This window comes from Sus scrofa, chromosome 1 (assembly GCF_000003025.6).
Source record: "Sus scrofa isolate TJ Tabasco breed Duroc chromosome 1, Sscrofa11.1, whole genome shotgun sequence".
Classification (NCBI taxonomy): Eukaryota; Metazoa; Chordata; class Mammalia; order Artiodactyla; family Suidae; genus Sus; species Sus scrofa.
In genome coordinates, this window is record NC_010443.5 from 14,186,023 (window position 1) to 14,201,918 (window position 15,896).

The following is a 15,896-nucleotide window of genomic DNA, read 5'->3' on the forward strand; positions in this document are numbered from 1 at the left end:
TCCCAACACAGGGTCTTCCACATCTTAGCTCCTCCATAACTATCCCTTGAAAAAATGAACAAATGGATGCAAGGGGAGATGGGATTGAAGTTAGCCTTCAAAGATGGGGAGATTTGAATCCAAGGAGGAGAGAGAGGAGCAGAGGTGCTTACTTCCACGCTATGCAATATTCCTAGAAATTAGGTTGGTTTTTTTTGGATGCACCCACAGCACACGGAATTTCCTGGGGCCAGAGATGGAATTTGAACTGCAGCTGCAACCTACGCCACAGTTTCAGCAACTCTGGATCCTTAACCCACTGGGATGGGCCAGGGATCGAACCCATACCACTGCAAAGACAAAACCAGATCCTTAACCCTCTGCACCACATCAGGAACTCCATAAATTTTTTTCATGCAAATTTGTCTTATGTCTCAGGTTTCCCTCAAGTAGTAAGTGAGATGCTTTCGATAAGAACGTGAACTCAGAGCATTGCCACAGCACCTGTGCCTTCCTTAGAAAGAAGTTGTGTACAAGAGCTTAAAACTGATGGTAGAAATTATAAAGCATAGCCGTTTAAGCTGTGAAGGAAAGAAAAATATCTTATTAAGGGTGATTTTGTGCTCCATGTTTTTTTCCATAGGATTTCCATGAGATGAGTCATGGTTTGCTCCTTATGCTGGAGAACATCGACCGAAGGAAAAATGAAATTGTCCCTATTGATTCTCACCTTGACTCAGAGACCCTTCAGGACCATCACAAGCAGCTTACGGTAAGATGTGTGGACTCAGGGACCTCTCTAATTATGTTGAAAGTGATACTGTGAACTTACAAACCATTATAATCTCTTCGTCTTTCTTTACTCCTGATTTCCCATCTCTGTGAAGCACACGTGTGCCTAGAAGACACCATCTACTAGCTTTAGAATCTGCTTCTAAAGCCATTGCTCATCTAAAAATCTCAGATGAGGAGTTCCCATTGCGGCTCAGTGGTAAAGAACCTGACTAGTATCCATGAGGATGTGGGTTCGAAGCCTGGCCTCTCTCAGTGGATTATGTATCTGGCATTGCTGTGAGCTGTCGTGTAGGTTGCAGGCTCAGTTTGGATACTGTGTGGCTGTGGCCGTGGCGTAGGCAGGTAGCGCAGCTCAGATTCAAGCCCTAGCCTGGGAACTTCCATATGCTGAATGTGTGGCCCTTAAAAAGCAAAAATAAATTATATATATATATATATATCAGATGAAACTAAGACATCATTGAAAAGCAACTACATTTCAATAATTTAAAAAAAATCAAATAAAAATTTCAGATTGTTCTTCATCTTAATTAGCTTGTTGTTATCAAGGCAGCCCTTTGGTGAATTGCATTTATTTTGAATTTAAAACTGTATTTGTTGAATCTACATCCCAAAAGTATATTGGGTGGCTGATAATAAAAGGACATTAAAACTATTAAAATAGAGGAGTTTCCTTGTGGCACAGCAGGTTAAGAATCCGGCATTGTCACTGCAGCAACTTGGGTTGCTGCAGCAGCTTGGATTCAGACCCTGGCCCAGGAACCTCCATATGCTGCCAACACAGTCCAAAAATTTTAAAAGAATTTAAGTAGAGGCGATTAAGGCTTCTTAAGAAGAATTGAGTACATACCAGATTCAACATTAACCTGAGCACCAAGTTTTCTGAAAGCCAAGACGAAAGGGAAACATGATAACTTAAATGATTTTCATTGCCTAACAAAAAGAAAACATACCAGTTGTCAAGGAGCAAGACACTTTGGCTAGTAACTAAATTCAAAAGGAAATCTGCAAGATGTCTGTGTAGAGTCTCATACAAAGAACTTTGGACAATATACTGTGCAGTGTACTTAAGGGGTTTCATCGAAGATGAAGAAGCATATTTGAGTTCCATTAGGAGAAAATGATTTGCATTCTGTCTCTTTCTGCTTTTTAAAAAATGCTATTTCTTTAACATTTAACACACCCACTAACCTAACGCACAGAATTGGCAGCTTTTAGTTCAGTGCCATAAAGGTCTTAGAGGAAATAGTTCTGCAGCTGCATTTTTTCTGGACTTTTGACCTCAGACATTAAGTTACAAGTGATGTATCTTTTTAAAAATCTTGTATCTTTTTAAAATTCTTGTATCTTTTTAAAAATCTCGACTAGATATCAGAGTCTATACCTCAACGTACTTGAGTTTTCCTATGTTTATGTTCATGTTTTACTTTTCTTTTTAAAGGAATATGTTATCTCACTTGCACGATACTTTATATTTTAAATACATTGACATATATTCACCAGTATACTTCCTGTGAATCAGGCAGGATCAGTATCATCATTTTACCAAATGATGAGAAAACTGAGATCAGAAAGGATTGGGGGTCATATATATAGGTTGGATTTTTTTTTTCTTTTTTTTTTGGCAGAGGCAGGATTAGAACACAGGCCCTGACTGATCCCCAAAGGCCATGGGCCACCACACCCGTCCTTGTGTGCCTGCTCGCAGCAGTCTGAGACTCAGGCATAATTGTCCACTGAGCTAAAGTGATGCCACTCTGCACTTCTGGAACTTTCTCCAATTATGGAAAATTCTCAGAAAACCTCTTTCTTACTGTCTTCGTAGCAAATGAAACGTGAGCTGTTGGAATCTCAACTCAAAGTGGCCTCCCTGCAAGACATGTCGTGCCAGCTGTTGGTGAATGCTGAAGGCACAGACTGTTTAGAAGCCAAAGAAAAAGTCCACGTGATTGGAAATCGGCTCAAACTTCTCTTGAAGGAGGTCAGTCGTCATATCAAGGAGTCGGAGAAGCTATTAGACGTGTCAAGCAGTCAGCAGGTAAGGCTGGAAGTAGGCATTGCTGTGTAACATCTCTACAGGTGACCAAAGAAGCATCCTTAGAAGTTCCCATCGTGGTGTAGCAGAAACGAATCCGACTCGGAACCATGAGGTTGCAGGTTCGGTCCCTGTCCTTGCTCAGTGGGTTAACGATCCGGCGTTGCCGTGAGCTGTGGTGTAGGTCACAGACGCGGCTCGGATTCCGAGTTGCTGTGGCTCTGGTGTAGGCCGGCGGCTACAGCTCCGATTCAACCCCTAGCCTGGGAACCTCCATATGCCGCGGGAGCGGCCCAAGAAATAGCAACAACAACAACAACAATAACAACAACAAAAGACCAAAAAAAAAAAAAAAAAAAAGAAAGAAAGAAAGACTGAAGACAGTGCTTGTCAGGATAGAGTGTCCTCTCTGTCACTGCTCCTCCAAGCCTGTCTCAAAATCAAAAAACAACTCAAAACCTTTTATCAGAGAGCACTGCTTTGGATCCCAGTACATCCCAAACCCTCCTATAGCTGTTACTGCTAATCTTATGACCACCACTGCTGTGCCGTTTTCTTTTACCCTGTTTATTTAGGAACTCCCGTGTTTTCAGTAACGCGGCCAGAATAGATCACAACCAGTTATTGCGTATGCGTTTCATATTCCGAAGACATGAATTCTCTTGACATCCGCGGCTGTTAAGGCATAGAAAATGTTCTCTGCTAACATTTTAGTTATGTTTGGTAATTTACTTATTTATTAAATCTGCATCGTGGTAGTATTGTTGATTTCAAGAAAGGCATTTGCAGGAGTTCCCCTTGTGGCTCAGCAGGTTAAGAACCCAACATAGTGCCCATTAGGATGCAGGTTCAATCCCTGGCCTCGCTCAGTGGGTTAAGGATCCTGCATTGCCACAAGCTGCAGCATAGGTCACAAACAAAGCTTGGATCTGGTGTTGCTGTGGCTGCGGTGTCGGCTGGCGGCTGCAGCTCCTATTCAACCCCTAGCCGAAGAACTTCCGTATGGCACAAGCGTGGCCATTAAAAAAAGAAAAAAAGAAAAACAAATGCATTTGCTGGTAAGACGTCAAACATTCATTTGTGAAATCATATTAAGAGCACACAAACACATTGCTTTTCTCTAAGCATGCAAGAGAAGGATCTCCTCCGATTAAGGGTGCCAGAAACAGTACAATTTCTCTGATGCCGAAAGATAAGCCCCTGAGGACTATCTTCTGTTTCTAATTCAAATGATTTGGTTTCGTTATGTCTGAGCACCTGCGGCTGCAAGGGAGATTCCTTCACCCTCTTGACTTCAGCTCATTCACATCCGTGTCATGAAGAAATAAACCCCAGGCAATCCAGTAATAACAAAGGGACACTGTATTTTCCAGAAGGGCCAAGCCCACAGCCAGGAAAGCCCAAGACTCTAGGGTCTGTTCTCTCTGCAATGATCTGATTCTCTTTTCCCCAAGGAACGGTTTGCCTTTTATGAGGGATGGACGGCGAGGGGGTGGAAAATAACTCGCAGATTTACGAAAGCCATCGTGGCTCTGGGACACGGAGTCGTTGAAGAGAATCTGTTTTTCCCACTTAGGATCTGTCTTCCTGGTCTTCTGCTGATGAACTGGACACCTCGGGATCTGTGAGTCCTACGTCAGGAAGAAGTACCCCAAACCGACAGAGAACGGTAACTCTCCATGGTCATTGTCAGTGGGCCCATGGGAGGGCACGCTGCGGCATGACACTCCGTGTGCCTACCACAGGGTCGCAGGTTCTCCCCCTGCAAAGCAGGAGTCCCCGTGCAAAACGGGGTCATCCCACGGTGACACAGAGAAGCGCTGTTTCCTCAGGCCTGCCTCGCCCCCTCCCCACGGGCACGGAAAGAGCCGTTCTGTTTTGCACAAGAATCAGGGTCCAACGTGCGGTGGGTGTGCAGGGAGATGCATTATTTTTCTTGCTCCAAGGGCCATCTCTACACCAGGGCTCCCCTGTCCCTCGTCCCTTCAAACCACCACCGCCAAAGTCCACCTGAAAGAGGTAGGCTCCATGTAAAGCGATGCCTCAGCCAGACGTGGACCAAAGTGTGAGCGTCTCAGGAGACCATTGAACAAATTATAAAACCCGTGGAGGTTCCGTTGATTCTCAAACCAAGAAGCTCCCGAAGGTGGTCTTGAAGGTTGTCCACGATGGTCTCACCCCCCAGGGGGGCAGCAAACTCAAGATGCCCCACCTCCAAGGCCTGCTGGGGGCTGTCTCTCTGACACACAATGAGGAGGAGGAGACAGATGTGGCCCCTGCTACACTCTATACCTTGATTTCTCTGTGTAATTAGAAGCTTGTTTTTTGTTTTGTTATTTTTTATGTCCGGCTCTGTGATTATATTCATATTTTTTTTATCATTCCATTTCCCTTAGTTTTTAGAAGTATTGATTTCATTTGTACTTTTTTTGTTGTTATCAACACTTAAGTTCTATGCTGATAAATGTTATTATCTTTTTAGGATTTTTTTTTTTTTTATGCTACATTCGCTAGTTTCCTATAGATCCTAGTTGAAGAATGTGAAGGAATACTGGCTTTTCGAGTCCACTTTTAGCCAAATTTTAGTCAAATTTTACTTAACTTGAGTATGTGTTGGGTCCTCAGCATTTTACACAGACCAAGTTCACGTTGCTGTTATTTTTTTTGTCCACCGAGAACCTTAATCCTGTTCGAGCCTTCTAGAAGATGACAAAATTGTGTAACGTATGTTTGAAATACGTGGCATGGCATATTGAATTTCAGATTTATTGTAAGTAAATACACAGAGGCCTTTGCATAGCATGGAGTCATCTGTGTTTCTACGGTGAAACGTGGTGGAAAACATGCCCATTGCGGTGTGAACACCCAAAACGCCATTTGTCTTTCTTCAATGATGGCGTCTCTATTAGACGTAAATTGATTTCCCTTCTTCAGCCAAAGAAAAGCCAGTTTCCTTGATTCATGGGTACTGATCATTTCGTTTGATTTATATTTCCTTTGCTGCACTTTTAGTTTAATTTTCATCAGTAGCTTGTCTTTATTTGCCTGGACTGAACATTCTTCTTTCTTTACCCCTGTTCATTGCAAACAGCCACGAGGCAAATGTAGTCTCTCCCAGCCTGGACCCTCTGTCAACAGTCCACATAGCAGGTACCTTATTCTCCTGGTTTCCACACTGTTCTAGAACTTGAAGAGGATGATGAAACTTGTCCATGATTTAGGTAGGCATGTCTCTGGTCTGCCTCCGGGGAGCTGAGAATTCCCTCATTACCATCTGCACCCTTTCCTGGGAAATTGGAGGAGGCTTTTGAAGTGGAAAGTACAAGGTAATCTCAGCGCATAAAACATGTGGTCTCCACCAAAATTTCGTTTAACCATCCACGGACCGTGCAGTGCTTCGCATCCGAGGCAATTCTGTGTCTCACAAAGATCCTCTCAAACTGGTGGCCCAGTGCCGTTTGATTCATGGCAGAATTTTATCATCCTCTTTGCTTCTAGATTTTACAATAAGGCAGGTAATAGATCAATGAATGATTTTTTTTTTAACCATTCCCAGAACCCACCAATCTGAATAAAATATACTAACATCCCCAGCTTTTTATTTTCTTTTCGTGTTTTATCCAGATGGTGGGTTTTGGACTCTCAAACTGGCCAGCCCTACTTTGGTTTGACGTCAACGTTATCAGCCCCTTCTCTCTTCAGCTTCTCCCCACATCTCCCTTCGGCCAGCACACTCAGTCACTCACCTTCCTGACACGCGGCAGGCTCTTTCACTCTGCAAACAAGGGCAGTCAGGCCCCCCCTTGCCCGGGGAACACCCCCAAGAGCCTCCTCACCCGCTGCCACTCTGCTTTCTGCCTGGCTTCCTACAACCCCTCGTCTCTGCAGTTAGCAGTGCTTTGCCTTCTTCGTTGTTGGTGTGATGTGTGTGCTCCTCGGCCCTTTCACTAATCAGTTCCTGTTTCCCCCGGACACCTTCTTAAAAAGGCAAATACTGTCGTTGGAAGCTGATTCTTCATTCCAGCGCCGAGCAGGTCACCGTTAAAGTAGTTTGCCCCTCTGGAAACGCATTACCACCGAGCTGGACTCTCAATTCCTGGAAGGAGGGTGGGGGGTGAGGAAGCGTAAACAAGCCCTGAGGAATCTTTCCAGCTGTGCTCTCTCGGAAGGCAGAGGCCAGCACATCTGCTCCTTGCCGCTCAGCTGAACTAATGCAGAACGGATTTTGATGTGCCTTCTGGTTTTTAAGCTTCCCTTCATTAAGTTTTGCTTTTTCTCCCTCTTTCCTTTTGCTTGGGTTTGAGGACAGTTTTGTGGGGCTTTTTTTTTTTTTTTTTTTTTTTTTTTGTCTGTAACAAAAATATCCGTTGAATGGAGAAAAACTCCCACCCAGGGATTTTTGAAGATATGAATGGGCTTCTGCAGGTGCTCTGATATTTTCTTAGCCCCCTACAAGAAACGCTAGCCCGTATTATAGACAGATCCCTGGGTTACAGAGCCCATCTTCTCCCCACAAGTTGAGAGGTGGGGAAGGTCCATGGAGCATCCCCTTAAGGAAACCAGAGACCAGTGAATGATGCTGATGAGAAGGGGAAAGAGCTCAGCAGTTATTCCCCAGCCCCAGCAGCAGCCGCCCTTTGGCTCCCAGGTTTCCCTGATTCTGGCAGACAGCCACACAGGTCTTCTGAAATGTCCAAGGCCTCATCTCCTAGGGCAGTAAGTGCTTCAACATGTCTCCTAAGGGGGCTTTGCAGCTGGGACAGCCACATCCTCCCTGTGACATGCACAAGGCGCCTGTCAGCTCTGCTCTGTCCAGCTCTGTTGACTAACAGCCTTCTGAGCACACAGCACCGTGTTCACTTTGCTGCTTGGAGGACCTGGGATACAAGCCATCTTCACCTGAACGGCAAACTTGGGCCAACACCTTGGCAGACAGGTTGTGGGTGGACATTCTTGGACTGCTTAATTTCCTGGCACCTCCCTTTTGGGGGTGTACCCAGCTGGGCAGTGACACAGCCCGTCTGCTGGGCAAGAATTAACGTCGCTCACAATCCAGGCTGTCATGGTGTACCTTTACGTGGAGACTTGAGAGTACCTGGCGTTTGATCTTGCACTGGTCCAGCAAATCTCAAAGGGCTTTGCGGAAGTACTAATAGGTTTAGAGCATTGACCCCAGATATCTGCAGTGGGAAAAATTTAGGCATATATTCTTCCAGAGAAGGAAGGGGCTGAGTTGAAAGAAACTGGGTATCCATTTAAAGGAAGGGCTTCTGATATTCTTTTTGTTGTTTACAGTCAAATATTAATAACATTGCTTGCTTGCCTCCTGTATATTTCAGTTTGATTTTATGGTCACTGTTGTGTGTTCTCTGAGATAATATTCTAAGCCTGCGTGTGGACTGATGCCAATGTTTGTACACCTGCAGCATTTAGGGCCTGGACCTACCAAATTAATACAATACAGTTCCTGCCATTAAGGACTTGTAATATATCAGAATCTAGAGATCCCCTAAATCAGTTATAAGGAGCTCCCCAAGACACCTTAAAATCCTAACCATTTGAAAAACGTCTGAAAGTATATATTCATAATAATGCTTCACAATGTTTAGGTTTAAACATACTTAAGACACACGCTTTTTTCTTTTGCTTGTTTGTTTTTTGTTTTTTAGGGCTGCACCTGTGGCATGTGGAGGTTCCCAAGCTAGGGGTTGAATTGGAGCTGTAGCCGCTGGCCTACACCACAGCCATAGCAACATGGGTTCTGAGCTGCGTTTGCAACCTACACCACAGCTCACAGCAACGCCGGATCCTTAACCCACTGAACGAGGCCAGGGATCAAACCCGTGTCCTCATGGATCCTAGTCGGGCTCGTTAGCACTGAGCCACAACAGGAACTCCTAAGACACATGCTTTTTGAAGCAGTGTTTATGATGGCCCAGCTGGTAACTTTTTCTCTACTTTTGACCTAAGATTGTCTAACCTGATGGCCAATAACTCTTCAAAACTCTGCTCTATAGTGGAAGTTGACACGTGGGAAGATTTTACTTCAGTTTCCAGCAAGGCACAGGAATAATGGCTCCATAGTCTGAATTGAGGGAACTAATGACTTCATCACAAAGCCCAGGATTGTAAAAGGGCACCTTTACTCTCTGGCATCTTTTACAGGGAGAACAGAGACAGACATGGCAAATGACCAGCCAAAACACCGAAAGGAAGGGGGAAAGGACCTCGTTTAAAAATGTGTTCATGGGAGGAGTGCCGTCGTGGCTCGGTGGTTAACAAATCCAACTAGGAACCATGAGGTTGCGGGTTCGATCCCTGGCCTTGCTCAGTGGGTTAAGGATCCAGCGTGGCCGTGAGCTGTGGTGTAGGTCGCAGATACGGCTTGGATCCCTCGTTGCTGTGGCTGTGGTGTAGGCCGGTGGCTACAGCTCCGATGAGACCCCTAGCCTGGGAACCTCCATATGCTGCGGATGCGGCCCTAGAAAAAAGACCGGAAAAAAAAGATGTATTCATGGGAGCCAAATACATTTAAGCAGGCACAGTGGGGGGTTTTTTGCATGTTTTTTAAGCACCAGGACTTAATTATAAACACTGTTCTCAAGTCTTTTCTATCAGACTCCACCCTGGGGATTTATTTATTCCAAGCTCTCAAAATACCTCACCTCAAACAGTCTTAGCCCCAGGGCAGGCGGGGCGCCCCAGTTGAGGACAGTTGTGGGGTAAGGCTCCAATCTGTGTCTTTGGTAACTGGAGATAGGCTCTTTCAGTGTTTTTCAGGGACACGTCAGACACTTTGGAAAATGCATCACCTCTTTGAAAGCACTGCTGTAAATCAGGACTATTTCCCTGGAAGAAAAGGCTGAATCCAGCAAAACCCCTAAGGGTATGAGTCAGCACGCCCTTGCCTTAATAATACAGAGAAGAAGGCTAAGTGGCTGACATTTATTTAGCACTTGTGTTCTAAGCACCCTGCTAAGCGTTGTCTCTCTGTTACCTCATTTAACCCTCCCAGCGTGTCCACGGCAAGCCTCTATTCCCAGTTTTACAGATAAGGACAGTGGGGATTCGAGGCATGAAGATTGAGAATTTGAATCTGGGTCTCTCCAACTCTGGGTTCTAGCTCGTTACCTACTCCACTCTACCAAGGGCTCTGAATGGATGGGATATTTTAAAAGCAGTCCTAGGCATTCCCATTGTAGCTCAGCGGGTTAAGAACCCAACATAATATCCATGAGGATGCAGGTTCGATCCCTGGCCTTGTTCAGTGGGTTACGGTTCTGGCGTTGCCGCAAGCTGCAGTGTAGGTCGAGACGAGGCACAGATCTGGTGTGGCTATGGCCAGCAGCTGCAGCTCCGATTCCAGGAACTTCCATATGCTGCAGGTATGGCCAATAAATAAATAAATAAATAAATAAAAAAGCGCAAAAGCAGCTCCAGGGCTTGGGCTGCCCCATGCTCCCTGAGAAAGCTATTCTATTCATTTTAGAAGAAGGGGAGACTGAAATCTTAAGTCGACTCTGGGAATTGGTCTTCCGAACCAGGTATGGGGGGAACAGAAATCATTCACACGAAAATAGGCAGCGAGATTACAGGCAGCCTGAGAGTCGTTCACAAGAAATTCCTGTTTCCACACGGCCAGCGTTTGCCAGCAGGTAACCAAAGGACTCGAAAGTGCCTTTCCATTTGTGTTTAAATAATGTAGGCACAGGATTAATTCATTTTATTTCCTCGATTACATAAAATGTTTGAAATGAGTCACACTCCCCACGCACACGCCTCAGGCTTCGGCCAGCCTTGCCCAGACGGTGCTGCCTGTGGTGTGTTCTTAAGCACTGCCTCCCCTAAACCTCCTTTCCCCACAACTAGGCGTATTTGGGGAAAGAGATGAAGACCTCCTGGGCAGCTCTTTACCCCCACATTTGAATGAATGAAAAGAGTGAGAGAAATAATAAAATACATAGGTACTTGCAGAGAATAAGCCTCTTTTTTGCTGGATAGGATTATCTGAAATGGCTCCATTAAATTCCCTAAATTCACACATCCAGTTTTCCCTGTGTCGGCACAGTCTGCCCTGCATCCATCGATGGAGTAAGGCCATTGCAGAGTGATGTGTGACAGGTCCATGAGATGTCTTTGTTCATCCCCTTGCTAAATTTCTCAAGGTTCTTGAAACTTAGGTCATTTTAAGTCAACAGATTAAATATTAAAAGTACCCTTTTACTGGTATCATTAACCTGCGGTACTAGAAGCTCAAGAACAGGTTCCCCCTAAGAAGAGGCAACCCTGGGCTTGTTGAAACCTTGGTAATTGCCCCAAGTGGGTGGCATTTTTTTTCAACAGATAAATTGGACCTTTCCAAGAGCAGTCAAGTGCGTGGAAGTTCACTCAGCCCTGTGTGTTCTCTTTGTCCCTATCACAGCCCATTATTTCTCCCTAGGTTGGCATTCTTCAACATTAGAAAGCTGATTAAATTTTAATGTGGAATGCTCTGATGCTGTGAAATGTGCCATGTCCTTCAGCAGACTCTGTGACATCTGAGCCTGTGTTCCAAAGATGGTGACCTTTCTAGCTTTTCTCAGGAGCGGACTAGTCAATGTGTAGCCCTTGTTTTGATCTTGATCTCTGGCTTGCTTAACTGCTCAAAGACGCTAATAACTGGTAAACAGGGCCTGTTCAGCTCTGTCAGTCCAATGGTGGATAGCAATCATACGCATAAATCTGCCCATCTCCCGTGTCCTGAAGTGTTTCCTAAGGGAAAAGAGTCAGTTAGAAATTGCCTTCCTTTTTTTAAAATACTGAATAATGAGGAAAAACAGAGCTCTCTTTTGTGCTTCTCTTAGCGCTCAGACAGGTGACAGGTGGAGAATATTGTTTGCCCGGGTATATTTTCAGGTCAAAGAAAAGATATATGGAAAGAAAGTGCAGTCCAGAGCTCGTGGGTAACTATGCCATCCTTCTCCAGACACTTTAAACCACGGACCTCATAACCTTTCAGATCCAAAAAGATTTCAGGATATTAATGCATCCTCATGTTTGCAAAAGAGAAAACAGAAGGTCAGAGAGACTGAATTGCGGGCCCAAGATTGAACAAAACAAAATGCCCTCGTGTCTATAGACGGACCTGGGGATCTGTGTGGCCCCCTGAGACGCTATGATGAGAGGCATTTATCTGCGACATCAGGAAACCACTCGCCACCAGATGTCTTAGGATACAAGCATTGTCTTTGTTTCTACACGCGAGACACGTGCACGTAAACATGGCCTGAGTGGCCTTCGTTCACGTCACCCAACAGCAAAGCCTCGCGGAGAGGGTGGTGGGCAGAAGTCCTGAGTTCCTGCTAGAGTTTCCCCTTTCACTGTGGAGTGGAGCAGCTGATTTACTCTGGTTATAAAGCCTGAGTTCTGGAGTTAAAATACCAGAACTGAAATCTTACCCCTTACTCGCTGTTAACCTTGAGCCAGTTACCTGTGTCTCCTTGACGTCGACTGTGCAATGAAGGTGATAAGCACACCGAGACGATAGTGGGAATTAAGTGAGGGGCCTTAGCACAGGTGCTTTTGTCGCCCAGCAGTTAGAAAGGTAAATGTGAACTCTCCTTAGCTATTTGTCTCCAGAATTAGAAGGTGGATGAGATACTAAGACCTGATCTCAAGAGGAATATTTTACACTTAGGTAACTAGGAAGTTTCTCTTTAATAGGCATGTGACCTACTTCTTTTATGCTTTGCTCTATCGTCACAAAATTTCGTTTGTCCTGGTCAGCTCTTGAGGAATAACGCCTTGGTCTTAGCACAGGGCAGTTAATCCGTTTGGCCACTAGATGGTGATTGAACTCTTGTGGCCTCCAGTTGCTAGAGTCTTTACACAGACCAATTAATAAAGGATATACAATGTAGAAAGCATGGCACTTGCAAGTTGGAAGACTGTCTGGTCTACTTGGAAGGATTTGTGGAAGAGGTTGCAGGGAGGGAAAGCGAGTTGTTCAAGGTTTGTAGATCAGAAATTTGTCCCAATGCAGACCAGGAATTTGTGTTTTCATCACAAGAGCTGCAGGAGAAACACAGTAGAGGCCACGACAGCTCAGGGCTTCTGCGGGGCCCATCCAGTCTGTTTGTCTCATATATTTCATTGATAGCTTAATATAGAGTTTTGAGTCATCCCTCTGTTCCTTTTTAAGGGATGATGTCTGTTTTAACATTTATTTTCTGTGGTGCCACTCTTTATCCCTCACTGATACCTGTGCGGTCTGTCTTCAGAAATTAACGGCTCTTAGGGTAGCTAGAGATGCAGTGTTTTCTCATAAGGTAAATGTACAGAATAACCAGTGTAACTTTCACACCTTCGTGGTGTGAATGGCCTCGCATTCAATGCCGTTACCATTACACGCACTAGCAAGTTCATACCAGGGGTGGGGGAATGCGTCTCCTTAGTGATTGTTCTTTTTGCTTCTGCAGTGGTGTGTGTATGTGCCTGTGCCTGTGCAAAATTCCTCTTGTAAATAACATTTCTCTCATCTTTTCCGCTAGTAACCAAACAAAACATTAACGGATGCTCACAAAGGGAAAATAGTACACCCCACCCAGAACCTCTTCCATGTTAATATTTCACAGGCAGTCTCTCTTACAATTTCTGAAATTCAAGCTTCATCTCTAATGCACTATTTAAAAGTAGATGAGGGAGTTCTCATCATGGTGCAGCGGAAACGAATCTGACTAGTAACCATGAGGACACAGGTTCGATCCCTGGCCTCACTCAGTGAGTTGGATCCGGCGTTGCCGTGAGCTGTGGTGTAGGTCGCAGATGCAGCTTGGATCTGGCGTGGCTGTGGCTGTGGTGTAGCGCAGTGGCTACAGCTCCAATCTGACCCCTAGCCTGGGAACCTCCATGTGCCACGGAGGTTCCCAGGCACATGGAGGACCAAAAAAAGACCAAAAATAAATAAATAAATAAATAAAAGTAGATGAGGATGAGGCTTTCGATGCACAAAAAACTGGAAGAAGAAAAAAAAAAAAAAACCCTGAACACAACTACATTGAACTGTGAGTTTATAGCTTCTTTGTTTTCCAGAGCCTAGTACATGATTGGTACTCAATAAATATTTGAATAATTTAAAAAGTAGATGGGGAAATTAAAGTAGATAAGAAAATTTGGAACTTTGAGTTTAGAAGGAGACATTCAAGATGACAGTCTGTCCTCAGAGAAATTGTGTCCGTTTCTGAAAATCACGGCGCTAATAGTAGAAGGATCAGCCTGGAATCCATATCATCTAACTCTGTACACTGACTCTGCCGCCGTCTTTGTTCTCATAGCTTTGGAACCCACTAACATCAGGGCCACTTGCTGGTTCAGTGCAAGATGCAACCAGGGCATACTCCAAAATTAACTAAACTGTACAGATCTGTGCAAAATGACCATGGCCTTTCTTTTCCTTCCCGCATGAATTTCGGCACCTCCAGGGTGGCTGGATGGGAGGCACAACTCGTATGATCCTGACAGCATCTAATTTTGCCTAACGGTGCTTTTGAGATTCTTAAACCCAAAATGTACTGCATCAAACCTCCACATTTTAATTACCCTGGATCTACCCAATTGATGCTGGTAGAATGTGTGTAGAGCAGTTATCACTGTTGATGAAAATGCTTTACCAAATGAAGGGGGTGGGAATTTGAACCCAGTTAGTTATCTTTAGTTGACTAGATGTTTGTTTTCCATCAGTGCAGTTTCCCAACACCTCTTCCTTTAGTGGTGGGGCAATCAGAAGACCAACAGCTAATTGCCAGGTTGGGTGGGGCTTGGCCTGACCCTTTAGCTTCCAGGAAGGTGAGGAAGCAAAAAGCAGCACCCCTCCGAAGTTTGAAGTATTTGAGTTATTGATGTCGACTCTTCTCTCAGGTCCATAAAAGGTGGCTCCGATTCCTCCCTTTCTGAGGATCGGCCAGCTCGGTCCGGCCGCTCCTTCCTGTTCCGAGTGCTCCGTGCGGCTCTTCCCCTTCAGCTCCTCCTGCTGCTCCTCATCGGGCTCGCCTGCCTCGTGCCAATGTCGGAGGAAGACTACAGTTGTGCCCTCTCCAACAACTTTGCCCGCTCCTTCCACCCCATGCTCAGATATACAAACGGCCCTCCTCCGCTCTGAACCCAGCAGACGCCGCCTGCAGCACTGCTGGCTGCAGGAGGAGGATTTGGCCAAGGGTAACCCCAAACTAGCAGAAAGAGGACCTGAGTCCTGGCGGATGCCCTTGGTGTGGCAGCTTTAGCTCACCTCTGAATCCCAGGTGCGCACCTCATAGCTTCGGAGGTGATGATTAAATGACGACAGGAGGACAGCAAGTAGAAACAGAAGGTCTGGAAGAGATTTTATTTGCAACCAAGCCTCGGCACTAAAGAGACTAAGGACCTCCACAGTTCCCTGGCCGCGTGAACTCCGGGCCTTTGGCCCATTCCCTGCACACCCGGGGACTTCAGCAGACCCTGCGGGCAGCCTCCCGTGGTGCTGCTGCATCCACTCAATGATGACGCTACCTGAGCACCTTGTCAGCATCGAACAATCTACCAGCCCACCAGTGCTGAAGAGGCTTTAGAGACCTGTGACCGACAGTTTTTAAGAGCTTATATGGCAGCTTCCTTTCTACCTTGTTTTCCTTTTGGGCATGATGTTCTAACCTTGCAATAGAAGCACAAGCTGTAAATCTAAAAAGCACTTTTTTAAAAAGATATAAAGAAAAATTGGATGTAATAAATAAGATTGTGGAAGGCTTTATGTGAAAAAAAAAGTTGAATGTTATAGTAAAAGAAAAAGATATTTATGTATGTACAGTTTGCTAAAGCCAAGTTTTGTTTGTATCGATTTCTTTGCATTTATTATAGATACTATGAAATATTTTGTCTGTGCTCTTTTTTCCCCCCTAAAGAAATCACTCTAAATTTCCTTATTAAGCAGGCCCTTAGAACACAACCTAAATTGTCTTTTTTTGTGGAATGAATGAAGCTTAAACATAAGTATATATTAAAGAAAAAAAATGGAGAGAAGTAGTGAATTTAGACATGGAGAACTTTGGTTGTTTCCTTCTCCATCCTCTTCCACAGC

At 44.9% G+C, this 15,896-nt stretch overlaps 1 protein-coding gene across 1 annotated transcript in view; it reads left to right on the plus strand.

The window, feature by feature from the left end:
- Positions 1 to 15,689, plus strand: part of SYNE1 (spectrin repeat containing nuclear envelope protein 1) — a 486,068-nt gene extending 470,379 nt beyond the window's left edge. Inside the window, 5 exon segments of the mRNA XM_021084410.1 lie at positions 623 to 751; positions 2,600 to 2,812; positions 4,386 to 4,478; positions 5,901 to 5,959; positions 14,705 to 15,689. Of these exon segments, the coding sequence (XP_020940069.1) occupies positions 623 to 751; positions 2,600 to 2,812; positions 4,386 to 4,478; positions 5,901 to 5,959; positions 14,705 to 14,945 (735 nt within the window). The 3' untranslated portion in view covers positions 14,946 to 15,689.